This window comes from Rana temporaria, chromosome 4 (genome assembly GCF_905171775.1).
Source record: "Rana temporaria chromosome 4, aRanTem1.1, whole genome shotgun sequence".
NCBI lineage: Eukaryota > Metazoa > Chordata > Amphibia > Anura > Ranidae > Rana > Rana temporaria.
In genome coordinates, this window is record NC_053492.1 from 57,652,951 (window position 1) to 57,680,906 (window position 27,956).

Here is a 27,956-nt window from a genome sequence, read left to right on the forward strand (position 1 = left end):
AGCAATGCACACTGGGATATGTACACGGACGCGCATGCGCCGTTCGAAAAAAACCTCAATCACGTCGGGTCACGAGCAATTAACATAAAACACGCCCCCCGTCCTCATTTGAATTAGGCGCGCTTATGCCGGCCGCATTTACGTTACGCCGCCGTAAGTTAGGAGGCAAGTACTTTGTGAATACAGTACTTGCCTCTCTGACTTAAAGGGGCGTAGCGTAAATACGATACGCTATGTCGCCTTAAAGTTGCGGTCTTTGAATCTAGGTATATATCATCTGTCTAGAGCTCAGCTTTCAATAAACTCGCTTGTCTTTTTGCTCAAAAATTAAGCAGGACTTGGTGTTTGAGAATGAATCCATGAGTGGTTTGCTCTCATATAAACACCTGTGGTTGTCAGACAAAGAGGGGAAAACATGCACAGAACAATCAAGCAATTCACTAAAATGACATGACATGAAAGTGACCACAATGTGGGATTTTATTACCTGTTTGTTGTTAGAAGTGGTGGTGAATGTGTTTGAGTGAGGTGGATTCTTTTGGTTAGCATTGTGGGCAGACACCTGCTCTAACACTGCAACCTTGCAGCGGGGTCGGAAGGGCCTGTCAGGGTCGCTTCTCATTTCCAGGCACTTCCTGAGGTCCTCCAGACATCCCTTGTTCCAGGGATTGTTATTCTGCGCCCTAAGGGCAAGGCATGTTCAGAGGATCTGATTTGTGATAAACTGTGGTTCCAGGTCACAAAATAAACCAGTCAAACACTAGTACTATCTCGCACATACCACCACTGTCACATGCTACTACCAGTCACACCAACTCCATTTATAGAAAAATAAATAAAAACATTGCCTCGCAGATTTGAAAATAAAAAATTAAATGGCAGTAATACTCACCCCATCTCTAGTGCTTTACCTTGTAGGCTCACCTACTGTTTGATCCAGCACCGGCCCTCTCCTAGGTTTGATGATGTCCAGTGTCACCCAACTCCGTTCCTGTGAGCCCAAGACACGTCATCATCCCAACCCGGATACACAGAACCTGCTGTGCAGCATGACAACCACCACCTTTGGGGAAGGGGGGGGGGGCTTTTCGCTGTCCCATGTGGTTTTAAAATGGAGGTTCCACCAAAAAAATAATTTTGCTTTAAATTGTAGATTACACCTAAAAAAGAAAAAAACATTTTTTTTACCCACCTTGAAATGCCTGTTGCTATGCGGAAGCACGAAATCTGCCTTTCTATCCACCTAGGATCTTGACGTCAGCTACCTCGGCTCCTAACAGCGCAAATGCTTCTGGGAAATGTGGAGTCATTCAGCCGTGCACCTCCCCTGTGCCTCCCCTGTACGAGAATCTCGTTATTGCAAAGCAGTCCGACGCTCGTTGCGATGGCAACCTAACTCATAGACGGCGCTGTAGCAGTATTGCACATGCCCGAGATTGGGGCGGGACGGCTCTTTCGTCCGGGCGCGTCATCCCAACTAAACCAGGAAGCAACTGCTTGTGGGTTGCACTTTGCCCACAAGCAAGATTGGAAATCGCATGAAGGCTCAGGAGAAAGAAATATAAGGTATTTATTGCATATAAGTCAGCGGAACGGCGAGACTAAAAGACGTAGTATGCGGTATTCTAAAGAATTAAAGAAAGATAAATGAAAGGTCCTATTTCAAAAAATTCAAAAACAGAATGGAAACCCCGCTTTAAGCTTTCACCATCAGAAATTGCAACAAGTCTGCTTCAATATTATCAGATACACAGTATTAAAAAAAAATTGTCACTAGTTATGTATATATTTTGATGTTATTATCGTATATCTGACATTATGACGAAAGTAAACAAAGCCGAGGCTAGTAAGCAAGAGATCGGTAATTTATTTTTCACAAATCTCATGCGTTCCAGCCTGGAGGAGCGATGTGGGGTCTTATTGACCCCACATCTCTCCATAAAGAGGAACCTGTCCTATTATAAGGGGAATGTTTACATAGCTTGTAATAGGAAATAAAAATTATCACACATTTTTTTTGTTTTAAAAAATGTAACAAAATAATAAAAAAATAAGTAAAATAAAAAGAAATAATAATAAAAAAATTTAATTAAAATTAAACGCCCTGTCCCAGGTAGCCCGCATTTAGAAGCTAACGCACACGCAAGTCCCGCCCACATATATAAACGCCATTCAAACCCACATATGTGAGGTATCGCCGCGTGCATTAGAGCGCAAGCAACAATTCTAATGCCGCGTGTAAAGACGGTCGTTTTTTGTGATGAAAAATTAAACTACGTTTCTAAATCATGAAATAAAACGACGTTATTGAAACTTCATTTTCAAAAACGATGTTGCTACACACATAGTTTTTTCACAATGCTCTAGCAAAGCGAGGTTACCATCCACACTTTTTTCCATTGAAGCTCGCTTCATAACTAGCTTCTGGGCATGCGCGGGTTTAAAAACGTCGCTTTAAACGTAATTTTTTTCTACACACGGTCAATTTCTGTGAAACAAAAAACGACGTTTTGAAAAACGACACAAAAAATCAAGCATGTTCGAATTTTTTTTTTGTCGTTTTTTTTTTAAGACATAAAACAACGTTTTGCCCACACATGATCATTTTAAATGACATTTTTTAAAACGTTGTTTTTTTTTCATCACAAAAAAACGACCGTCTGTACGCGGCATAAGACCTCATCTGTAACTCTAAACTGGTAACCCTGTAAAAATGTTCAAAGCGTCGCCTATGGAGATTTTTAAGTACCGAAGTTTGGCGCCATTCCATGAGTGTGTGCAATTTTAAAGCGTGACATGTTAGGTATCTATTTAGGCGTAACATCATCTTTGATATTTTACAAAAAAATTGGGCTAACTTTACTGTTTTGTTATTTTTTAATTAATGAAACCATTTTTTATACTGTGCAAGATAAAAAGTTGCAATGACCGTCATTTTATTCCTTAGGGTGTCTGCTAAAAAAACATATATAGTGTTTGGAGGTTCTGAGTAATTTTCTAGCAAAAGAATGATGATTTGTACATGTAGGAGAGAAGTGCCAGATCAGGCCCGGTATTGAGGTGGCATAAAAGCCCGGTATTGAACTGGTTAATGTAAAAAAAAAAGAACATTTTTTTTTTTTTTTTTACTCACTTCTATCTGGCTGTTACTAGGCAGATTTCGTAATCTGCATAGTTCCTGGTCCTAGGTGGTTCAACTTCCTGTCCTAAGACCCCATTGACTCCTGGGAAATTATGACACTCATTTCCCAGGAGTCTCTGGGCATTACTGTGCCTAAAAATCGCCCAGCATGCACCTCTCCCTGAAAACCAGGAAGGAAAAGGAACTGGGCTTCACATGCCCACACATATGATGGATACGGGCCACAAATGAGCTGGAGGATATAAGGCAAGTGTTTTGCAATGATTTCTGGAACGATTGCGGGAGCTATTAATATGTTTTAGGGACTATCTAATGTGATTCATTTTAGCTTGCAGAAATAAAAGTATGCCTGAAACCCGCTTTAAGGCTGATTTTAATATGTATGATTTTGTAAAATAAGTTTATATTTTTGTAAATTGACTTGTAATTCATACCGTACCCACAAAAGTCCATATTGCCTCCACAATATTAATAATTTTTATATACTAGAATGAAGGTACTTTAATTTTTTCTTATCGAGTATTGTTTCTCATAAGATACACTGTGTTTGTCAAAAGTATTGGGACACCTGCCTTTACAAGCCACATTAACTTAATGGCATCCCAGTCTTAGTCCGTTGGGTTTCATTATTGAGTTGGCCCACCCTTTTGAGCTATAAGAGCGTCAACTCTTTTTGGGAAGGCTGTCCACAAGGTTTAGGAGTGTCTATGGGGAATGTTTGACCATTCTTCCAGAAGGGCATTTGTGAGGTCAGGCACTGATGTTGTACGAAACCCCCTGGCTTGCAGTCTGCGCTCCCAATTCATCCCGATGGTATTCTATCAGGTTGAGGTCAGGACTCTTTGCAGGCCAGTCAAGTTCCTCCACCCCAAACCCAATCTTGATTTCCAGCTGGAGGAGAGATGTGGGGTCTTATTGACCCCACATCTCTCCATAAAGAGGACCTGTCACGAACCATTCATATTACAAGGGATGCTTCTATCCCTTGTAATAGGTATAAAAGTGATCCAAAAAAAATGTAAAGAAAGCGTAAAAATAAAGTAAAATAAAAAATTGAAAACACCCCTCTCCCCGGTAGCTCGCGCTCAGAAGCGAACACCCACTCAACTCCCACCCCATATGTAAACACTGGTCAAACCACACATGCTGAGGTATCGCCGCGTGCATTAGAGCGCAAGCAACAATTCTAGCACTAGACCCCCTCTGTAACTCTAAACTAGCAACCTGTAAAAAAAAATGAAATTATTAAATTACATGTTGGGTATCTATTTACTTGGCGTGATATCTTTCAATCATACAAAAAAAATTGGGCTAACTTTACTGTTTTGTTATTTTTTAATTCATGAAAAAATCGTTTGAAAAATTGTTGCGCAAATACCGTGCGAGATAAAAAAAAGTTGCAACGACCGCCATTTTATTCCATAGGGTGTCTGCTAAAAAAACATATATAATGTTTGGGGGTTCTGAGTAATTTTCTAGCAAAAAAAAAATGATTTTTAGGAGAGAAGTGCCAGAATAGGCCCGGTATGGAAGTGGTTAAAGGACAGCGCACCATTTTGCATTTGTAGATGACTCGTCTGTGTCTGCTCCACTATGCAGAGTGGACAGGGACACAGTCCTGCTCTCCTTTATGGGGCAATCAGATGGAAATTGACTGATGTCCATTTCCATCTGATGCCATCCGATCTGCCAGACGGATGGGGAAAAGGACCACCATTTCTCTGTTTTTGGCAGACAGGATCTTATCAGATGGCAGCAGGTTTCAGCAGACATGTGTCCACTGACATCCACTGCTCCTTAGAAGAGACTGGAGGGTTCGATCAGGCCAACATAAAGAACTGACATGCTAACCCAAGTGAAAGGGGCCTTAGAGTAAGCTGTCCTCTTCTAATTAGGGGATGCAGATCTGCAGAGGAGTGAACTACTACATGGACTCCTTACAGACCAGGGAGTGGTATGCGGCCACTCCAATATATACTGTATTTATTGGCGTAAACACTCACTTTTTTACCTGAAAATAGAGGGTAAACTGTGCCTGCGTGTTATACGCAGGGGGTTGTGGAACGTTTTTTCCTGAAACATCCCTCTTAAAGTTAGGGTGCGTGTTATACACCTGTGCGTGTTATACACCGATAAATACGGTAAATATAATATGCTTAAATTATATCTACAGGTAAAACTTTAGAATTTTGGGTACAGTAAGGAATAGTTAATGCCACTTTTTTGCTGTCTGTTTTGCTTTCATCAAGAGAAATCAACAGGAAACCTTTCTAAAGAGAAGGGGGCATCTGTACAGGTCTTCTAATTGGAAGATTCCCCTCTGCTCCTCTGTGAAAACATTAACCACTTAAGGACCGCCTCCTGCACATATACGTCGGCAGAATGGCACGGCTGGGCACATCAACGTACATATACTATCCATTTAAATGCATGTGCCTCCATTGTGAGGACATTCATTGTTTAGTGTTAGGGACCACAGATTATAGGGTGCCTTGCGCGGCTCTGTGGCTCACGCATGCGTTTGCAATTGCGTGCGGACAAAACCCCTATTTTTAACGCATACTGTAGACAGGTTAATTGGTTTTCTGCAAGCTGGTCGGTAAGTAGGCTTGGTTTTTCCCTGGGCATTCCCCAGGTTTTTGTTGTTACGTTGATCTTTAAGCCCAGCCGTGGGTCGCGGGCGCGCTCCCGCGACCCGGTCCGAAGCTCCGTGACCGGGACCCGATCGCCACTGGAGTCCCGTGATCGGTCCCCCGGAGCTGAAGACCGGGGAGAGCAGTGTGTAAACATGGCTTCCCCGTTCTTCCCAGTGGCGGTGTCATCGATCGTGTGTTCTCTTTTATAGGAAATCCACAACGATGACATCACACCTACAGCCACACCCCCCTACAGTTGTAAACACACATTAGGTGACACATAACCCTTCAGCGCCCCCTGTGGTTAACTCCCAAACTGCAATTGTTATTTCCACAGTAAACAATGCATTTTAAATGCATTTTTTGCTGTGAAAATGACAATGGTCCCAAAAATTTGTCAAAATTGTCGAAGTGTCCGCCATAATGTCGCAGTCACAAAAAAAAAAAAATTGCTGATCACCGCCATTAGTAGTAAAAAAAAAAATTTTAAAAAAAATGCAATAAAACTATCCCCTATTTTGTAAACGCTATACATTTGCGCAAACCAACGATATAAACGCTTATTGCGATTTTTTTTACCAAAAATAGGTAGAAGAATACGTATCGGCCTAAACTGAGGAAAAAAAATGTTTTTTTTATATATTTTTGGGGGATATTTATTATAGCAAAAAGTAAAAAATATTGAATTTTTTCAAAATTGTCGCTCTATTTTTGTTTATAGCGCAAAAAATAAAAACTGCAGAGGTGATCAAATACCACCAAAAGAAAGCTCTATTTGTGGGGAAAAAAAGGATGCCAATTTTGTTTGGGAGCCACGTCGCGCGACCCGCGCAATTGTCAGTTTAAAGCGACGCAGTGCCGAATCGCAAAACCTGGCCTGGTCCTTTAGCTGCATTTTGGTCCGGGTCTTAAAATATTTAAAAAAAAAAAATTGAATCATTTCTGTTCCAGATTACAAAAAAACTGATGATATTTTTCTACACTATCCAAAAATATATATTTATATGGCTTTACTTTCCATGTTTTTAAGGTACAGTAGTCATTATCAGTCAGTTCACTGGTTGGCTGTATATTGACATAGAAATTGACTCTTCGCCTGCCATGGGTAGCAGTTACCACTAAACAAAGCGCTTCTAGGAAGAATACACCAAACACAATGAGGAATCGAGAAGGACTCTTAAGTTTGGAATGAGCCAAGCAATTGTGAGCATTTCCTGACAGTCGTCAGCAATTACTGAAATACCTACAGCAACTACACCTCCCCAAATATCCTGGAAATCAAAGCATTATTAGGAACGATCAGCAATTCCACTCTCATTTTCTGTCTGATAATGAAGAGTCTGCACAGGAGCCTGAAGCTACAGACTGGAATGGCTATATTGTATAGCAATTGTACACAGACATCCATTATGAGAAACGACAGCCAAACAAAAGTCTTTGAAAGCCAAAATAATAAAATAAATGAGTTTTGCCTACAGGGAGCCCTATTTATCAAAAGGTGGAAGCATTTTTGTTCCAAGACAGAGAAGAGACAAAGATTAAATCACTACAAGTAACTGTGCAAAGATTAAGCCCATCAAACCAACTACCCCAAAACAAACATTTATTATTCTGCAGTTTACAAATCCTTAGATATGGAGTCTGCAATAGTTTTCTTTTTTAGGCCCTCTTTCCATTTATTTTCCAACTTCCTTTAATGCAATGTCGGGCACCTGCAGACTCTTAGTACAATTGTCTGCCCGTACCTCCTCAATGGGCAGACCGTTACTGAAGAGCAGAAAGAATGACTGAAAACTACAAGCCAATATTTTAATGCCAATAGTAACCAAATATGTTACTATACTCTATTACACTTAGGCCCCTTTCACACTGAGTTTTTCAGGCGGTTTAGCGCTAAAAATACCGCCTAATACCGCCTTAAAAACCAGCATTCTCAATGTGAAAGCCAGAGGGCTTTCACACTGAGGCGATGCGCTGGTGGGAGAGAAAAAAAATCTTCTGCAAGCAGCATCTTTGGAGCTGTGAGAGGAGCGGTGTGTATACCGCTTCTTCCCATTTGAAACAATGGGAAACCGCGGTAATACCGCCCGCTCTGCAGAGGGCATTGCGGGGGTATTATTAACCCTTTTTCGGCCGCTATCGGGGGTTAATACGCACAGCTATCGGCCGAATCCCGCGCCAATTCCGACGGTATAGCGCCGCTATACCGCCACGCACCTCCCGGCCCAGTGTGAAAGGGGCCGTACTATACTTAACTATGTATTGGAATAAGATTATTTGAGCATCTTTATTTTGGATGTATTATATGTATTTCCTGTAACTTGTATATTACTTCTGTACTCAATAAAATAATATTGTTAAGGAAACTATCAAGTCATCTGCCAAGGTGGAAGATGGTACTTGTAGTTCATTCATTCACAGATAGAATGAATAGGGCTGTGTGGGGCGTGTCACAGTGGGATATGAGGTAATGGGGGGCAGTGTAGGATGTGAGGTTGCCGCTTTCGTAACATGTTACAAAAGGCAAACTTATCCTTTAACAGACAAAGCTGTCCAAAATTAGCAGTTGGTTAAATACAAACCATTTACCACTGACAGGAGTCCTTGGTCAACCTTTATTTATTCATATTGTCTTTATACAAAAAATGAAAAAAAAAAACTGTTGTTGTAACTGCCTGAAAAGTGTTATTTTGTAGTTCATTGTCGACAATCTGCTCTGTGATGAATGAACCCGGAAGCACTGAGGTTTTTGTTACTTCTGGGTTCAGAGCTGTAATTTCCTGGCAACTTTAGCCAGAGAAGCAGCTAATCCAGCACAATCTGTATTTGATTAACTGCAGTGGAGGACAGGGAAAACATAGGGGGTCCAATAGATCTCTGATGTCTCCATAAAGAGGATCTGTCACCTGCCCAAAACTATCACATAGCAGACTTGTTAACCCCCTCATGGACAATTTTGGGCACCAAAGTATTGTGCCATTTTATTATTATTATTATTATACAGGATTTATATAGCGCCAACAGTTTGCGCAGCGCTTTTCATCAGGGAAGACAGTACAGTCACAATACAATTCAATACAGGAGGGATCAGAGGGCCCTGCTCGTTAGAGCTTACAGTCTAGAAGGGAGGGTCAAGTGGAACAAAGAGTAGTAGCTGGGGGGGATGATCAGATGGACTCAAATGCAAATACAGTTGTTAGGTGTGGGTAGGATAGGCTTCTCTGAAGAGGAGGGTTTTCAGGGATCCTCTAAAAGCGAATAGAGAAGGAGATAGGCGGATAGATTGGGGTAAGGAGTTCCATAGGCTTGGAGAGGCTCTGGAGAAGTCCTGGTGACGAGCATGGGAGCAGGTGATGAGAGAGCTATCACTCCCTGGTCATCTCTCGCCTTGATTACTGCAACTCCCTCCTCATTGGCTTACCTCTGCATACTCGAACCCCCCTTCAGTCCATCATGAATGCTGCTGCCAGACTGATCCACCTTACCAACCGCTCTATCCCTGCTTCCCCTCTCTGTCAATCCCTCCATTGGCTTCCACTCACCCAAAGAATTAAATTCAAACTACTACCTACAAAGCCATCCACAACTCTGCCCCTAGCTACATCACTGACCTAGTCTCTAAATACCAACCTAATCGTTCTCTTCACTCTTCTCAAGACCTCCTACTCTCTAGCATTTCATGGGTACATGCAATTTTAAGGCTTTAGATGTTCGGTAGCTATTTACCCTGGGGAGTGCAGCAGCGCAATCCAATGATTGTAGTGTCTTTGGACACAGCGGATCACTGCACTTGGTACCCGGCCACTGTGAGTGGCTAAGGTATCATGTGATCACTAGGATTGGTCAGAGCAATCAGGTAATTACAATGTAAAAAAAAAATGACATCCATTCATAACTGTTTTGCTTACTATTGTGATGTTGTAATATTATATGGTACCTGGGCCAATCACCGCACACTGTACGATGTGATTAGCTGTAGCCAATCACAGATCACAATAGTAAGCAAGCCATAATGAATAAAAGACAATCATGAAAGTTAAAACTCTTGTTTATAACAGTGATCATCATGTGATAAAAAAAATCCCTGATCAACCCCCTCCCAGAGTAGTACAGTGACAAGTTGTATAAAATAAATAAATACAAAAAAGAAAGAAGAAGGGCTCTTTCACATGGGCGGACCGTATGTCTGCTTTTTCATCCATCCGTTTAAGGATGAAAAAGGGACATAAATTGATCCCTATGAGATTGCAGGTGTCAGTGGATGAACATCTGCTGAAACGCGATCTCATCCGGGTCCGCAATCCACCGATTCTGCAGACGGAGGAAAACCCTATTTTTCCATCCGTCTGCGTATCGGATGAACATGGACAGGCGGTCCATGTTCATCCGATCCCCCCATAGGGGAGAGCGGAGATCTGACAGGGCGGTCCCCACTGAGCAAGCAGAGGTTCACAGGGCGGATCATTACGGATCCATAATGTGTGAAAGAGCCCAAAGTTTAAAAGTTAAAAGAAATGCAATAAAAATGTATTTATTCTTTACATACTGTCACCAGTCAGTATCCCTGATGACCGCCACACCAATCATATGATGACGATGTACTGCACTGGTGACAGTATGTAAAAATATATATATATATAAAAATAGTAAACAAACCCCAATATTTAAATGTCGTTATTTTGCAAAAAAAAAACTCACTATGCCTCTTACTAAATACTTTGGAGTGTCTGCTTTTCAAAAATGGGTCATTTGGGTGGCATTTGTACTCTTCTGGCATCTTAGGGCCTTGTGAAAATAGATAGGCTGTCAATACTTTGATTGATCAATTTTCAAATATGTATACCATAATTTGTGAACTCTAGCTTTCACACAGACTAAAAATCAAGATGACATGTGATGTTGGGCGCCTGCGGAGTGTCCTTACGTTCCCCTCACTTGCCTCCATGGCTGCCGATGAGGAGGTGCAGGTCGGGGGGAGGGGGGGGGGCAGTTCTTTGTGGTTATTTTCCTGGAGTTCAGGAGGCTTGATATCTATCTTCAATATAATAAAGAAGGTCCCAATAAAGATGAAATGAGTGTGTATTCCACCACCAAGTGATTAGTTTGGAGTCTTCCATGGCACACTGCATGTGGTAATCAGGGACTCTTACCAGATAATATGGATCATCTATCGCTAGGATGGTCGAGCAAGCAAGCAGAATAACATCTGCAGGGTTTTAAAATTTGACCCCCAAGGGTGATGGAGCAGCAGGTGAATCCTTCACTGTAAACTCCATTCACAGCGAGACATCCCGATCGTCCAGGAGAAAAAGATGTTCATAAGAAGACAAAAGGCTCCAATAGTGTCATACCATTAAGGTTAGGTTTATTGAAAAAAGGGGCCAAATGGCTACTTACAATGTTTAAAATTCATATGTGCATGTTAAATCCTAAACCCGCAAAAAAACAAACACCCGCTCTTCCAAGGGGACGTGGATCGCGATGGCGTCAGCACGTAGGAATTCTGTCTACTTAGCTATTCAGCAGGGTTTCTTTATCCTCCTATACTCCACACACAACTAGATACCTTCTTATTTGCAGGAATTAACCAGTAAGGTATTTATCAAAGAGATATGGTCGCATTATGTGATCAAAGTCAAATCTGTTAGGGCCCTTTCACACAGGCATTTTTCTTATCCGTTTCCCATCAGATTAAAAAGTGGACAGCAATGGGTTTCTATAGTCTTGAAGCACAGTGGCTTAGTTGTTATAGCACTCCTGTCTTGCAGCACTAGGCCCCTTGGTTAAAATCCCAACCAGGATACTATCTACATGGAGTTTGCATGTTCTCTCTGTGCTTGGATGGGTTTCCTGAGTACTTCACATAATCTAAATACATTCTTGTAGGTCAATTAGTTCCTGTCCAAATTGGGCCTAGTATTCGTGCATATGCGTGTGAAAAAAGGACTAGAGATGGGAAGAACTGGAAAAAAACGGAAACATTGGGGGAAAAAAATAAATAAAAAATGTATGTTTTTTTGAAAGCCATTTTTTTTTTCTGGAAAAAAAAATAAAAAAGGAAAGAAGTGTGGAACATGTTCTTTTACAATTATATTTTTACAATTATTATTACAAAAGTAATACATTACATAGTTTTCAAACTATATTCTGGAATACATTTAAAATAACACTGTACTTCTCAAATAAGAGAAATATGCTTTTCTGCTACTAGGGGCACTTCAGGAGAAAGGCTCAAGTTTAGTTTGCTTGTAGGCTCCCTCTTGTACCCCCTATAGTTGGGTATTCTTTTCCAAATACTACAAGAATGAAAAAAACCATCCTTGCATGCCAGAGGTGCCCTAAAGACTTAAAAAATACTTTATAGAATGAAATGATGAGGACCAGAATGAAAGTACCAGTAGCTTTCCCCACCCAGAGTTCTTGTTTCAGAAATACTCTTTCTGCTGCTTCTGGAAGTGTTTTTTTTTTTTACCAACAGCATCTTTAAATAAGGAAGTGTTACAAACTATGGCCTCCCCAAAAATACACAATCCCTTCATTTATAAATAAAATGACACCTGAAAATCAGGAGAACATTCAAAAAGCTCTGTAATAAAAAATAAAAATAAAATAGGAATAATAACTATACATTCTTTTTAAAGCAATGCACCAGTTATCTAGTAAGCCATACCATAATGTCTTGTTCCGTACTATGAAAGAGTATACAGTATATGTATAAACAAATACAAAAAAATTGAAATAGCGAACAATACTGCGTTTACATCTCTTTATTAACAGACCACCAGGCTGAATTAAAAGAAGAACCTTCCAACGTGGTCACCGCAAACGCTAAGAATTTTTTTTTAAATCAAACAGTGTATTCTGTACACAAAGGAGCACTGTAAACAAGGCATGGAAATCAATACTGACGACTTTCCTATAAAAAAGACTAGACATGGCCGTTTCTCTCCTGGCCATTTGTAGCAAAAGCACAGCACACGCACTTTTGATTTAAGAGTTTCCTCTTGTCCCAATCAAAGGTCAAAACAATGAGTTATTAAAAGCACTTTCACTTCCTCTACACCAAAGCGCTGTCTAGAGCCCCAGGCAGTAGGTTAGAAAAGCAATTTGTCTGCCTTCTGTCCCGTCTCTTCTCCCGCCGATCCCATTCTCTTGCCTACTTCTCATTTAGGGTTAGAAGATGTCACACCAAACAAGAAATCCTCCATGAGAAACATCTTCTACTTCCCTGCACAAGCTTAGCAGGTTATAGGTTAAGAAAACGTCTGATATTTTATTTATCCAATCTGCATAGTACATAAACACCAGCCTACAGGATGCTCTGCATGTCTTCATAGGAAAACAGTGAGTCCCAGCCACCGCCGACAGCGATAGGTTATCTGCCCTGCGGTGCGCCATCACCTGCTTTGGAATATGACGATGGAAGGAAGTCGAGTTAATGAATAATTACATCTATCAAATAAAATGTCTTAGAAATGTGTGCAGCTATACAGAACGTTTTAATTTTAATATAAAATGATTCATCAGAAGTGTGAAAAAATAGACAAAGCAGATCAGACAACTTCTAAAGTGCTCAGAAGAACCCAGACCCATCTGTCTGCAAAGTGATTTATGCAGATAGCTATAAAGTGTTTTTAAAGTCCAATTATTATTTTTACCGTAAAGCATTCTCTGCATTAAGTAAAAAAAAACACCCCAATACTTGTCCTACCCCCCCCCCCCATGAAATCCCTAAACACTTAACTGGCTCCAGTCACAACTCCAGCACTGTTGGCTTTAGCACCACTTCTCTCACTTCCAACTTTTACAGGCGACACCAAGGGCAGTGGAGCCATAGGGTCCTGCTGCTGTCAGTCAATCTCCAGTAATGAGGCTTGGCTTACCAGTGCTCTGGGTGTCTATGGATGAACACAGCCTGGCTTGGGAGCTTACATGAAAGGGTGCCTCCTTAGCACCCAGCTTGCTAAAGAGGCACCCAGAAGAGGGTTTTCCAAAAGAGGAGGTAGGGACCTTTCTGTGCAATATCGTTACACAAAGCAGGCACGTATAACCTCTTAACAAAAAAAAAACAAAAACAATCTTTAGCATTAGTAAGTGCGGCGTAACAATGTTAAAGGGGAGATTCACCCTAAAAACGACTTTCTCTTGTTACACTGGCCCCCCACATTACAATACGATTATGCCCATTAGGTTTTTTTGATGCTGTACATACCTTTGTACAGCCAATTCACCCGTGCCTTCCGGGTTGCGAGTCCCGCGGGAGTGGGCATTCCTATCATGCTGGTGATTGACGTTTTGACAAAAAACGAGCTCCCCCCGTCGCGTAAGCCGCGTCACGATTGGCAAAAGGAGTCGAACGGCGATGCACAGGCGCAGTATAGCGCCTACTCGCCGTTCGGCTCCTTTCGCCAATCGTGACGCAGCTTACGCGTGACGGGGGAGCTCGTTTTTTGTCAAAACGTCAATCACCAGCATGTTAGGAACGCCCACTCCCGCGGGACTCGCAACCCGGAAGCCACGGGTGAATTAGCTGTACGAAGGTATGTACAGCATCAAAAAAAAACTAATAGGCATAATCGTATTGTAATGTGGGGGGCCAGTGTAATAAGAGAAAGTCGTTTTTAGGGTGAACCTCCCCTTTAAGTATGGCCGTCGTTCCCACGTCGAAATTAGAAAAAGTTACATTGTTTGCGTAAGTCGTCCGTGAATGGGGCTGGACGTCATTTACGTTCACGTCAAAACCAATGACGTCCTTGTGGCGTACTTTGGAGCAATGCACACTGGGAAATTCCACGGAGGGCGCATGCGCCGTTCGGGAAAAACGTCAATTACGTCGGGTCACACAACATTTACATAAAACACGCCCCCCTGTTCCAAATTTGAATTAGGCGGGCTTACGCCGGCTGATTTACGCTACGCCGCCGCAACTTACGGAGCAAGTGCCTTGAGAATACAGCACTTGCCCGTCTAAGTTGCGGAGGCGTAACGTAAATCAGATACGTTACGCCCGCACAAAGATACGCGATCGGACGTGAATCTGGCCCATAGGCTTTTAGAGGCAGGGGCATTTAGGGGCAAAAAACTGAAAGCACCAAAATTGGGATAAGGAAAGGAAGATTTTTGGCAGAAAAAATTTCATATGCGCCTAAACATCAGGTTTAGCACTTGAGTGTTCATTCATTCATCTCAATGGCCAGAATAAATTAATATTCTGGCCAATTAAATTATTAACGTGCAAAAGCTTGACACACCTAAACGCTTTTAAAAAACATGGCTTTAGGCATTCAGAGGTGACTAGTGTGTATAATTGAGGCCTAATAGTTTGTTTTAAGCTATCTACACTCTCCGCTGATACCACTACTTATAGAAGGGAGTTATTACATCTGTACTGCTTTACCAGTGAAGAACCCCTTATACAATTTAACATTGAACCCCATCTAATCCAACTTCATTGTGCGATTGTTTAATCTAATGTATCCGAAAAAGACATACAGTTTTCTCCCAATATTACATACACCAATTAAAGATATGTAAATTGTGATCATATTCCTTCTTAAACGTATTCTCCCTGGAGAAAAGACTATTACTTATGGTCCATCCATCGTTCCCTTCTCTGAACTCTCTCCAGTTCAAGGACATCCTTCCTGAGAATTGGTGACCAAAACTGGACTGCACTCTCAAGGTTAGGCCAAACCAGTGTTTTGTAAAGTGGTAGAATTATAGGTTTACCTCTTGAGTAAATACTTTTTTTATTGCATCATAGTAGAATTTTCTCCCTGTTCTCCCAATTTGAACCTTGCTTTAAAAGTGATGTTTGCCTTTTCTTTTGATCAACTGTGGGTTCAGGATTTTATATAAGCAGATTTTTGATGTATTTACTCATTTGAAATGATATTGGTTGAGCTTAAAAGATGTGTATGCACTGGGTCTTAGCCCCTCAGCATTTGAACATAGTGGAAATGAAGCAAAGGAAATGTGAGTATGTACTTCTGGGGAAGGCCAGGGGGGAAGGCATGTCCTCCATGGACAAATCATAGGTTTGCTTTACACCTCATGTCATGTAAACCTGATCAAACTCAGAAGTTACCATCAGTAATAATCATATATGAAAACTGATCAAGAGATACAACCATCTGCAGTCACATACAATTTTTTTTTTTTTATGTAACCCTCCTTCTGCTCCTTTCTATTGTTCATCTAATACAATGGTGGCCTCACTGAAAAATAGAGAGGCTCAGGAAGCCGAGCTGGCAGAGCAAAGTAAAAATCTGCACATGATATCACCCCTATTTATGGATCTATAATACCGAGCTATCATGTGACCGCTGTGACAGACCACCTATATAAAAGGACCAGCGGTCAGGGGTCAAAACACAGGAAAGTGGGAGGTTAATCTTTGAAAGCAAATCATTTTCAGATATAGAAACATTATAGATAGGGTGGGTAAAGCAACTTTATTCCATGGACTTGTAAATTACTACTATTTAAGAAAACACAGTTGTAATTCTTGGGCTGTGTAAAGCATGTAACTTTAACATGGTAATGAAATTTTGATTTTACCAGGTTGATGAGCTGAGTGTGAACAATATCTTCTACCAGAACGGCAGTCTCGTACAAAGGACGTCGAGCATCGCCAAGGGAAAACCTGAAAGGAAAAAGAACACGACATAAGCCAAAATGAACACTTAAAAGCCAAAGGAAAAAAAAAAGATATAAAATGTATGCACATATTTTTATATTATAGTGTTAATAAAAAAAATACCACTCCAGTTCAGCCAAGTCCATCACGAACAGCTAGTACGGAGCTTTAGGGGCCCATTTACACCTTCATGTTGTGGTGTGTTGCATTAACATGAATTAAAGTGTGCATTAAAGCATTCAAAATGAATGTGCGTCAATGCACCAGAATGAGAAAAAAAATTAACATGCAGGATTTTGTATCAATAAAGTGTACCACAAAAAAAAGCAGTGTATTAGTGTGCATTGTGGTGCACTGCAATGCATGTGCATCAGAGGTGTGTTGCGTTAGTGCATGGACAATGAATGTCACCATATTGCACCAACATGTGCGTGGCCCACTGACATGCATCTCATTGAAGTGCATCTTAATGCATGCATTGCCACACAATGCAAGAGATAGGTGTAAAGGGGCCCTAACTGCTTACAATTCCATGAAAACAGGCAAATACTAACCAAGTTAAGCCACACTAGGGTAGGCCTCTTAACACATACTTCCTAAATACTAAAAGATCATCAGGGAAACAAACAAGAGCAGCATCTACCTCGTCTCCTCTAATACACAAATCAAAATTATGATAACATTGCAGGTGCAGCGGTACTTTGGAAATATATGCAAATGCACTGATCATTATCTACTTGGATTTCAAACAGATGGTTATCAAAAATCAGCTAAAAAATTTCACTTTTCCTTTTACTTATCACACGTTCGGCACAGATGTTTAGGAACTTGGATATGTAGGGCAAAATTTCAGAGCATAACAATTTTCAAGAGAAGCAAAGAGAAAGTATGTCCTGAATGTGTAAAAAGCTCACTGAAAGTTTGGTGGCAAAAAATTGATTTTTTTTTTTTTTTAAAGATGTAGACACAGACTACAGAGCAACACCAACTCTCCATTGTGGTGACCAAGACACAAGACTACAACATGAAAACCACATGGGTCCTTGCGTTGATTGCCACTTTTTCTGTTTCAGGTCACCTCTGAAGTGAACGATGGAATCTGTAACCCACATCCAATGAAAGGTGCATGTGAGGGGTTTTAACAGAAATACAAATAATTGTGAACCATTCATCTTTGGCGGTTGTAGAGGAACTTAAAACAAGTTTCTTACTAAGGAAGAGTGCATAGCCACTTGCAAGTGAGTAGAAGAAAACTTGCCGATATTGCAATAACTTTGGCGTAACGTTTGGATGTCCACCTAGAAAGGCCAGAGAATGTTTTTTTTTTTAAAAGCAGAGATTGCTTTACTGATATTGTACTGTGTTAGAAACTATTCTGTTATTTTCTTTCCATAATATTGTATAGGTTTAAGCTTTCTCTTGATCTTCCAAATATTTTGCTTAAAGCGGAGGTCCACCTGAATTTTTTTTTTTTAAAAGCCATCAGCTACAAATACTGCAGCTGCTGACTTTTAATAAATGGACACTTACCTGTCCAGTGCGCCCGTGATGTCGGCAGCCGAGGCCAAGCAATCGCTCGTCTCTTGGCTGCCCCCGCCGCCATTCTCGGTGAGGGCATTAGGAAGTGAAGCATTGCGGCTTCACTGCCCAGTTCCCTACTGCACATGCACGAGGCGCGCGGCACATCATTACTGGTCCCCGCTGTCTCCTGGGACCAGGGTGTTTCCCAGAAGACAGCAGGGGGTAACGCGACGGGGCATGACTCCCGCGGTAGTCTATTCCCGGAAGTGGGTGCAAATACCTGTATTATACACTGCATCCCCCTCCCCCTGAAAGGTGCCAAATGTGACACCTGAGGTGGAGGAGAGTTACGAAAAGCAGAGGTTCACTTTTTGTGTGGACCCACTTTAAATCCAAACCTAACTGTTAAATTATATGAAATAAACTCAAAGCAATCTGAAAAAAAGTAAACATTTAAAAAAGTGTGCAGTTCCTGGATTATCTTAATCTGTATTGTGGGCTATGGTTAGTATTCACGCCATAATGTGCTCATTTTATTTTGCTTGTTGTTTCACTTTAAGAATTTTTCAGCATATAGTTGTGCTCATAAGTTTACATACCCTGGCAGAATTTATGATTTCTTGCCATTTGGCACTAGTGATGAGACCAAAATTTTGCTTTTTGGCCACAACCATAAATGCTACATTTGGAGAGGAGTCAACAAGGCCTATGATGAAATGTATAGAGGTGGATTGCTGATGTTTTGGGGATGTGTGAGCTACAAAGGCACAGAAAATTTGGTCAAAATTGTTGGCAAGATGAATGCAGTATGTTATCAAAAAATACTGGAGGAACATTTGCATTCATCAGCCAGGAAGCTGTGCATGGGACGTAATTGGGATATTCAAACATGACAAGGTTTCAAAACACAAGGCCAAGTCGACCTGTCATTGGCTATAGCAGAATAAAGTGAAGGTTCTGGAGTGGCCATCTCAGTCTTCTGACCTCAATATCATTGAGCCACTCTGGGGAGATCTCAAACGTGCAGTTCATGCAAGGCAGCCCAAGAATTTACAGGAACTGATGGCTTTTTGCTTAGAGGAATGGGCAGCTTTACCATCTGAGAAGATAAAAAGCCTCATCAAATACCACAGAAGACTTTGATGCCAAAGGGGGCAATACACGGTATTAAGAACTGGGGTATATAAACTTTTGATCAGGGTCATTTGGGTAGTTTCTGTTGCCATTACGATTTAAAAAGAGTAAACACAGTTGGTTGATAATAAATGGCTTTAGCCAAACACTAACCATGAGCGAAATAAATGTTTTTTCTGTTATCATTAATATTCTCTGGAAAAAATGGCCAAGAAATAATAAGTTTACATAACCTGGCAGAATTTATGAGCACAACTGTGCATACATGTGCAGTGAGCCTAGTTACATAGGGAAGTTGAAAAAAGTCAATCTAGTCCAACCAAAAGGAAATAAAAAATAGAAAAAAACTCCATCTACTGAATCATACAACCACCGCTAATCCAGAGGAAGGCAAAAAAAAAAACTATACAGCATGGTCTAATTTGCTCCAGCTGGGGAAAAAAAATTCCTTCCAGAGCAGGGTCCATCCTTTTTCTCCTGCACTGGCAGTCCTCACTGGTGGACGCAATGGTGATTACATTGTTCTATGCAGCATTACTGTATATGGGCCCAAGCATTGAAATTATGGGGTTTACAGAAAATGGGTTGAATGATGCTGGTTGTCATTCAAGCTAATAGAACACCAGCAGTGGATGACTGAGAAAGACTCAGAAGTCCGATCTGGAGAATTAAGTGGGTGAATAGTGCCTTGAGATTTTTTTTTTATATATCTACAATAAAAAGCACCTCTCACTATCTTCTCCTCATGGCCTCCACTCACTATAAAGTGGAGGTGAACAGGAGGGACCAGTGAGAGATGAGGACGACCCAAGAGATTGACACTCCCAGAAGTGTCTGTTCCCTGGAAGCCTTTACATAAAGATTTGTAGTGCTGTTCATGTGCAGCAGGGAAGGTAAGCATCAAATGTCTAATTTTGCAGGAACAAGGTCACTTTGAAACTGTCAAAATCCTGCCAAAAAGTTAGGTGTCTACCTGCAACCTTTGCGATCTACTCTGATCCTGATTACGCTTTATTAAGTTCCTGACATCCCTAACTTACAGGCCAGTTCACCTTTACTAATCTTTGTTCTGTAAGGGTCCATTCACACTTGTGCGACAGGTCATGCAACTTTGGACATCAAAGTCGCATGACAAGTTGTTGTTCCCCATGTTTTCCAGTGAAAACCAATCATATATGTGAGTCTTAAAAGTTGCAGCAACTTCAGAAGTTGCTCATGCACTACCTAGGTCCAGCTATCATGCAACTTGAGGGCCACAGACTTCAATGTTAACCCTCAAAAACCGTATCACTGGTCAAAGCCAAAGTCGTATCCAAGTCTTGCCCATCCAAAGTTGCATCAAAATTGCACTCCAAAGTTGGCGCAACTTTGGAGTCCTACAAGTGTGAATGGAGCCTTAGTGTGCTCATATTGGCCAAAAATGAGGACCCATGGTGTCGGTGGTACTTTTACATAATTTGTGTTTTGTTCTTTTGGGGGACATGTTTTGTGTCTTTCTACACATATTGTAAATCTTACAGCAGGAAAACTGACCTTTTGAGTAGAAATCTCATTCTTTATGTGGCTGGTTCACATTTAGTGCATTTTTAAAAGCCAGCCTGCAGCTACAAAAACACAGTAGCCAAAAAGCAGCCTGCAAAATGATTAATGCTCAGCTATTGCAGAGCTATGACCTCCTACAGTATTCTCATTCAACACTTTTAAATGTGTTGACATGTTAATCAACATCTGTTGCAGGCTATTTTTATTTGGGGGGGGGGGGGGGCAAAGTTGCCTTTAAAGGCTAAACTATAAGAGCCGATTCACACCCATGCGTGTCCATTACTACAAGAACTGCAACACATGTGCAACAAGCTCTCTTAAATGCATTTAAGATGCCCATCGACCCATCTGCTTCATGAAAAGTATCATTAACATGAGGGTGCGTTTGAGCATTGGGTGGGCATATTTAAATAATCATTTTTTGTATCTTTAGAATTTAAAATCAGACAGAAAAAAAAGAACTTTGTGGTATAGTGCCAAAGAAAATGTTGAGAGTCCATGAAGAGTTTATGCAGTCATAAAACATAAAAAAGGACAAATAAACACATGTTATGGGTTCTAGTTGGCCCCCTTCAATCAGGGATTAAAATTGCTGGCAATTTAACATTAAATTCTCAGTATTTAGAGCAGACTCTAGCAGCTGATTGCAAAGCCATTTTTTTTTTTAATCTCTGCCTCTTGGGAGTTCACCATAAGCACCACTTCACGTCTCTGAGCTCCCACCAAAACACATTAAAAGTATACTTTAATACAGTTTATCTCTTGACTGTGATATCTATCTACATGTAGATCTAACACCTCCCACCTCCATCTCTTAAAAAAAAATATTCAGACACACACAGCTCTTGACAGAGGTTTAAACCTATCTCAATTTTATCCAAAACTAAATGAAAAAGTTTCTGTGTGTTGGGATTTAACTAAAGGCCTGTACACACAAGAAGATCGGAAGAAAATTTTAGTAAGACGAATGCTCGGCCAATTATCTGATTGTTAGTATAGTGCTTTTGACAGCCGTTTCAACTTTTCGGGTGACAAGATCAGAAGGTGCAAACTAGAATTTTTTTTAATCGGAAGTGAACACAATGTCCGATTTTCGCTTAATTAGTACAGTTTCCGTCTAAAACAAAAAAAAACTGTAAGAGCAAGGCTTTGCATGCTTGGAAATTAAAGAATACATTACAAAACAATTCAACACATTACATTATTTCCAAAGTTGGATTCTGTCCTACGAGAATTTTCAGACTAGCGTGCAAAAAAATACTGGATTATTATTCATCCGATAATCTCATCATGTGCACCAGGTTTTAGTATAACCAAAGGCAAAAATCTGGCATACAAGCATGTTTTGGATACCTGTCAAATGGGTAAAGTAAAGAAATAATTGGAGAAATGTAGGTTTTTCTATCGCCTTTATTCACGAGAGACTGTTCAAAAAGGGGCATTACACTTTAATGAAAGTGAAATGAAAAATAATGTTTACCCAATTTAAGCCCATTCCTTCAAGAAAAAAAGAAAATAAATTCACAGCTAGTGCAGCATTGACCCTTTATCAGAAAAGACTGTCAAGACATTTCATATCAACTCCATCTCACACTTATCTTTCCCACACTCCAGCTGCTAGACCCTTCCCACACACGCAGCTCTTCTAGACAACAGCGTGGCGGTTTTCAGCAGAAGTGAAGAAACCACGTAGCCCCAGCCACAAGCGCTTCCTCTTCTTTCTCACACTGTGCGCTCTGACTCATTTCTCTTAACAGTGTTCGTGCAAACTGCCTCAGCACACCTTTTTTTGTTGTTCATTGCAGGAAAGTAACGCGTTTTTTTTTTTTTTTTGCTTTGTTTTTTTTTTTCTTAGAATTTTCTTAGAATTCTAATTTCTTTTTAAAATAGATGTAAAAAAAAAAAAAAAAAGTGGTTTTCCGCTATTTTAGATAAATATTGTTTTTGAGGTACAGCAACTGTAACTTGCTCATCTCGTAACTTACTTGCCAAATCAACCCAGCTGTAATCCATATGAAGGCTTGTTATGAATTTTAAGGTTCTAGAAAACCCCAAAACCTACAACACCAACTTCTAGCTTCCAAACTTCACTCCCATACTAGTGATTTATTGTCCTTTGAAGAATTTGGCAAGAGGCAAACGTCCATCTAAGTTTGCACATTTGTTTCTCATTACTATTTTTTTTCAGTTAGGTAAATATAATAAAAAAATTGTATTGTGTGTTCTGTCAGCAGAGGGAGATCTTGTCTCCTTTTCACATATTCAGCTATTTCAGCTGTGCTGAAAGAATTCCACTGTCTGCAGGACTCAATTAGCCTTATTCTTTCTCTAAATAGTGACTGTGGTTTGCATGTCTTTTGACCTGCTTTACTAACTTTTGCTTTACTACATGCTAACTTTTGTGAATTGAACATCGTTAATTTAAACGTTAATTAAAGGACTCCTGTAACATCAAGCCATTTTTTGTGCATTTATTCTGCTTACAGGAAAAAAAAATTGTGAAAAACATTTGCTAAATGCAAGTGTACACTTTGCAGCCGATTCATCAATTTGTTTTATGTTCTAAAGTGGATGTTTAAATACTTCTCTAGTTTTATTATTTTATAAAAAAAAAAAAGTATCCGAGATATTTGTACGATTGAGCACTGCACTTACAGTACAATGATGCAGAGAAAAGCACTGACATCTTGACGCCATCTGCATCATTGAGGACCGCCCAGCTCCAGATATGAGGAGACGTGGAATACATGTGTGTGTCACATGACAACCACAATACATCTGAAAAAAGGTAAGCATACGAAAAAGAATTACTTGAAATGGGCTTTACTTGTGAACTTAAGGCATCCCTGTTTCTATTGTTTAGGAAGAGAAAATCCTGCTGGCATGGACCTGGGAGCAAACTAGCGGCGTGCCGGGTGGATAGAGAACGTGGGAAGGAACCAAGAGGTTTGAAGAACGCCATTGTGAATGTGTCCGTTGATGAGAAAGATGTTGATGATCTGATTGAAGATATACTTGATGTTCACATACATGGAGACAACAAGGCACATTGTCCCTTCTGCTAGGTGGAACGCACGCTGGCTCCGATGTACATTGGTGGAATGGAGCAGCAGCAATCCAGTAAAATGTGACGGCAAATCATTCAGGGTGTCAGGGGAGGCACCAGAAATTGAGTGTATATACATTACATTTTTTGGGGATGTTTTAAAAAAACGTATTATTCGATGAGATCTCTTCCAATTCCTTTTATACATACAGTATATATGGAGCAGTACTATGGATGGTGACAGACCATAAGAGGCTGACCAGAGATACTAAGCACATTTTGACCTACCTCAGTGTAAACTCAAGAGGGCAACAACTCGGGGCGAGTTAGGTTCTAGGGGGGCACTGGAGTGGTGATAGGACACAAAGACTTGTTTTTAGCACGTAGCACAGTCACTTTTGGTCAAGAATTGGAGCAATTTCATCAGTGTTCTAACTTTTATTCAGCTTTACATAATTTAGCTTAATTTGGTAGGCAATATAGGATTCCCTTGCAGAGGTTTCAGAGAACCATCTAGTCTAGCTGCATCTAAAACCATTAATCACCCTTCTGAAGACGCTCCCTGTTGTCAAATGACTTTGTACGTTTTGTGGCATTTCAACACCTGAAAGTGTGTGAAGCACAGCCCAGTTTGAATGGAAAAATATTTGCACACTATTAATCAGAGTAGAGATATGTACACGACGTTGCATCATATTACGTACATGGAAACTTTCTTGAATCAGATGTGACTATGTGAACAAAGTCCAACGTTTTATTTATTTTAAGGCTAAGTTGACACGACATGCGGTAAGACTGCTTTGGGTGGCTATTCCAACACAGTCCTTCTGCATGGACAAGGCAAAATACCTTGTCAAGTAAGTGCCGGTTCACACTACTGCATTGTGGTGGTGTGCAGGCACGGTGTGCTAAACGTTTTTTTTCCTCAACCTAACAATTTCAAATGTGAAGAAGAGAACTCACATTCACTTTGGTTCCATTTTCTTTTAACTTTCAATTTTTTCAGCACTTTATTTTCAGATGGCCAGCCACAGGACTGACAGACCCTTCAGGGCCCTACACAGGCAGATCACCTCCTGACAGCCCATATGACCAGGGCTGTTAGCCCCAAAATTACATTTGGACCGCACCACTGGGATGTGGCCATCACTTCAGGATCCAATGTACCGGTAAGAATCAACAGCCTTTGTCTACATCCCAGTGCCCAAAAAAATGTCATGCAGAGAGTAGAATATTTGAAAGCTACTGCACAGTGGGAAAATTATATTTTGGCATAAAGACTCTAAATTTTTTAATAATGACTATGCTCCATGACTTTAGGTATACTTAATGACAAAAGTTTTATGACCAGAATTATGTTCCCCTGTGATACATATGTGATCATTGTCACAACTCATCTCCAAACAAATATAAAAACACAAATGAATGCAGCTCTGTATACATTAATACATTATTCAATTAATTTTTTTAATGCAACCAGTGTTTTTTTTTTTATCTCCCCTTTTCTGTTCCTTCGGGTCCATAACCCTCGACCCCTCCAATTGGGGGGTACAGGTTATGGTATATCTTGAAATATGTCTATATAAATTTAGCAATAATGTTTTGAAAAATACTGTGTTAAGCTGGTCAACTGTGCTGTATTCTTTCAAAGAATACTATGTAGTCTTGAGACTTCATGCCCTCCGATTGTTGAATGTACTGACTGAAAGATGGTGGACCAACTATTATGGCATGCATACTGTGTCTATATTTTATGAACCCATTTAAAGGGATTGCATATATTCATTGCTACTGTAAAAGGATATCCTTGTAAAACTCATCTCCTTTCCAAATGCAACTGCTTTGTAAACTTATGACTCATGTTTGGCCTAGTGTCATCAGATGTGGTTTTGTATTCATTCGCTCATTGCAATTTCTAAATAAAGAATAATAAAAAAATGCAACCAGTGTAAATACCTGAATATGACTGGTATATGGTATTGTATACAGTATATGACATGGCATGTGTCTATATGGGGCGTTACCCAACACAGGCATGTTGTATGTCTGCAGTGTCTTGTACCTCTAAATGGCCAGCCAAAGGACGAAAACTGACCAAGTACGACCAGATCAGCTTCTGTGCTTTGTGTGGTAAGTTTAAAACAAAGATGACTGGCTCAGCCCCACGTCAAGTCTTAAATGAGCCCTGAAACCAACACAACCCTATCCATCCCTGACACAAGCTGCCGGCGGGGGCACCATCTGTCCCGGACTTTGGCTGGCGGGGTTAAAAACAGTGGAGGCAATGCAGGACATCAACAGCGGTCCGGGCCTTCTCCACGTACTGAGGACAGGGGAACAGCAGGCCACCTTCTACCCACAAGGCAGGAGAAGGTAACACAAAATACAGCAGACTGCCCACTGAGTACCCAGAGCACAGCCCATGAGACTCAGGGATCCACATTGGTTCCAGGAAACATGTTAACCCCCCGTCCAGAGGAAACACTAATACTGAAGGGGAGGCTTAGAGGACTGCCTCTTAAATGGTGTGGGTCAACATATTTCCTGTCCCGGTGGGAGGAGCCCTATGTTTTATGGGCTGTCCTGGAAGGAAGACGACTTGAGAAATAAATATTTAGGTTAACGCTCTCTTTAATCTAATTGCATTTCACAGAGCCCACTAGGAAATACACATGGTTTCACAATGCTCGCAATCTAGGGGTGTCATAAATCAATGAACAAAGCATTAGAGTAAAATAATAAGAAAAAAATGGCAAAATATTTCTTGTATTAGTTTAAAGAGACTGTTTGCTTTTACTTTCACAATATTCCCTAGACCAATTGGCTGGAATGCTTTATTGTGGTTTATGATTTCGCACTCAGACAGAAACAAACTTATAAGGGCACTGTGGCTCCACCTACACGCTCCATCTTTCGCATACACCCCCCTTTGTAACATTTGGTAAAATTACTCTTCGTAACACAAGCCACAGACCAGAGTCATTAGGAGGACTAATAAGGATAGAATTGTGGGTTTTCTTTTGTAAGTTGTACCAGCTGGCCAGCTCAGGACTAGATCCCTAGATTTGAGATAGAAATTACAATATTTGTATTTATGTTTTTAATTTCATGTACTTATTCAGCTCGGTCAATTTACACAGTGCTTTAAATATACTGTATGTACTGTATTGTATATTCACACCAGTCCCTGCCTTCAAGGGACTGGTGTACAATTACCTAGTTGAATTTAGCTCAATTATTTTACCTGTTGCAATTACTACTTGTCTACTATTTGAAGGAAATTCCCTACTTTTCATTAGAATTTTGTTGACTTAATACCTGCCTCCTCAACCTGTGTCTCTCAAATGATCAAAAACTGTTCTGTTTTTTGCATTGGATTAATGCAGTTTACATAAACTCCAACCAACACAAATAATTTGGTTTTGATTAAGCCTGGTGGTTCGGTCATCTGCTAGCTCCATATCTCTGAGTTGCAGCGAGATTATCCTAAATCCTCAGTCATGGCCTTGATGGAAAAGGCACAATCCTATAGCTAATTTCTCAAACTATTACTACATATTAGAAATACTCGAACAGGAAAATGTGACATCACCACCTGACTTTGCAATAGCTGAGGAAGTTAGATGGAACTGTTAATTCCAGTGAGAGGGCCCAATACTAAGTCTGCAATAGATGCATGAAGCCAGCATGTGATTTGACTTCACAAATCTGAAATAGCAAATTTGGGTGGTGTTAGGATTTGGGTCAGGAGCGGATAATAAACCCTGCTGCGCAGTCTATAGCGGACCCATCAAGCACCAAAAGTAGACCCTTTTGGCAAATATGGTTTATTTTTCTAGTATTTTCTGATGGGAATACCTGGTGTTTATACCTGTGTGGCCTGGTGGATGTTTGCAGTATTTACTACACTGCATATGAAGTGTGAAGTTAAAGTGGTTGCAAAGGTTTTTTTTTTTTTTTTTTAAATAACAAACATATCATACTTACCTCCACTGTGCAGCTCGTTTTGCACAGAGTGGCCACAAACGGCTTTTCCTGGGGTCCCACGGTGGCTTTCTCGGCTCCTCCCCGCCTCAGATAAACCCCTCTAGGAAGCGCTCGTCCAAGTGTGACTCGGCCCCGCCCCCGGCATCATTGAATTTGATTGACAGCAGCGCGAGACAATGGCTGCGCTGCTTTCAATCTATCCAATGAAGAGCCGAGAAGCCCGGACAAAGGAAGAGCGTGTTCGCGATGTGGCACTTTCCAGGGCTCAGGTAAGTAAAACAGGGGGCCGGTAATTGTCAGATGTTTTTC

General features: G+C 40.6%; 1 protein-coding gene across 1 annotated transcript in view; it reads right to left on the reverse strand.

Moving 5' to 3' along the window:
• The window catches only part of SUPT3H (SPT3 homolog, SAGA and STAGA complex component), a 739,871-nt gene that overhangs the window by 360,931 nt on the left and 350,984 nt on the right, over positions 1–27,956 (reverse strand). Inside the window, exon 3 of the mRNA XM_040348435.1 lies at positions 16,339–16,423. Coding sequence (XP_040204369.1) covers positions 16,339–16,423 — 85 coding nt within the window. The remainder of the gene's footprint in view (positions 1–16,338; positions 16,424–27,956) is intronic.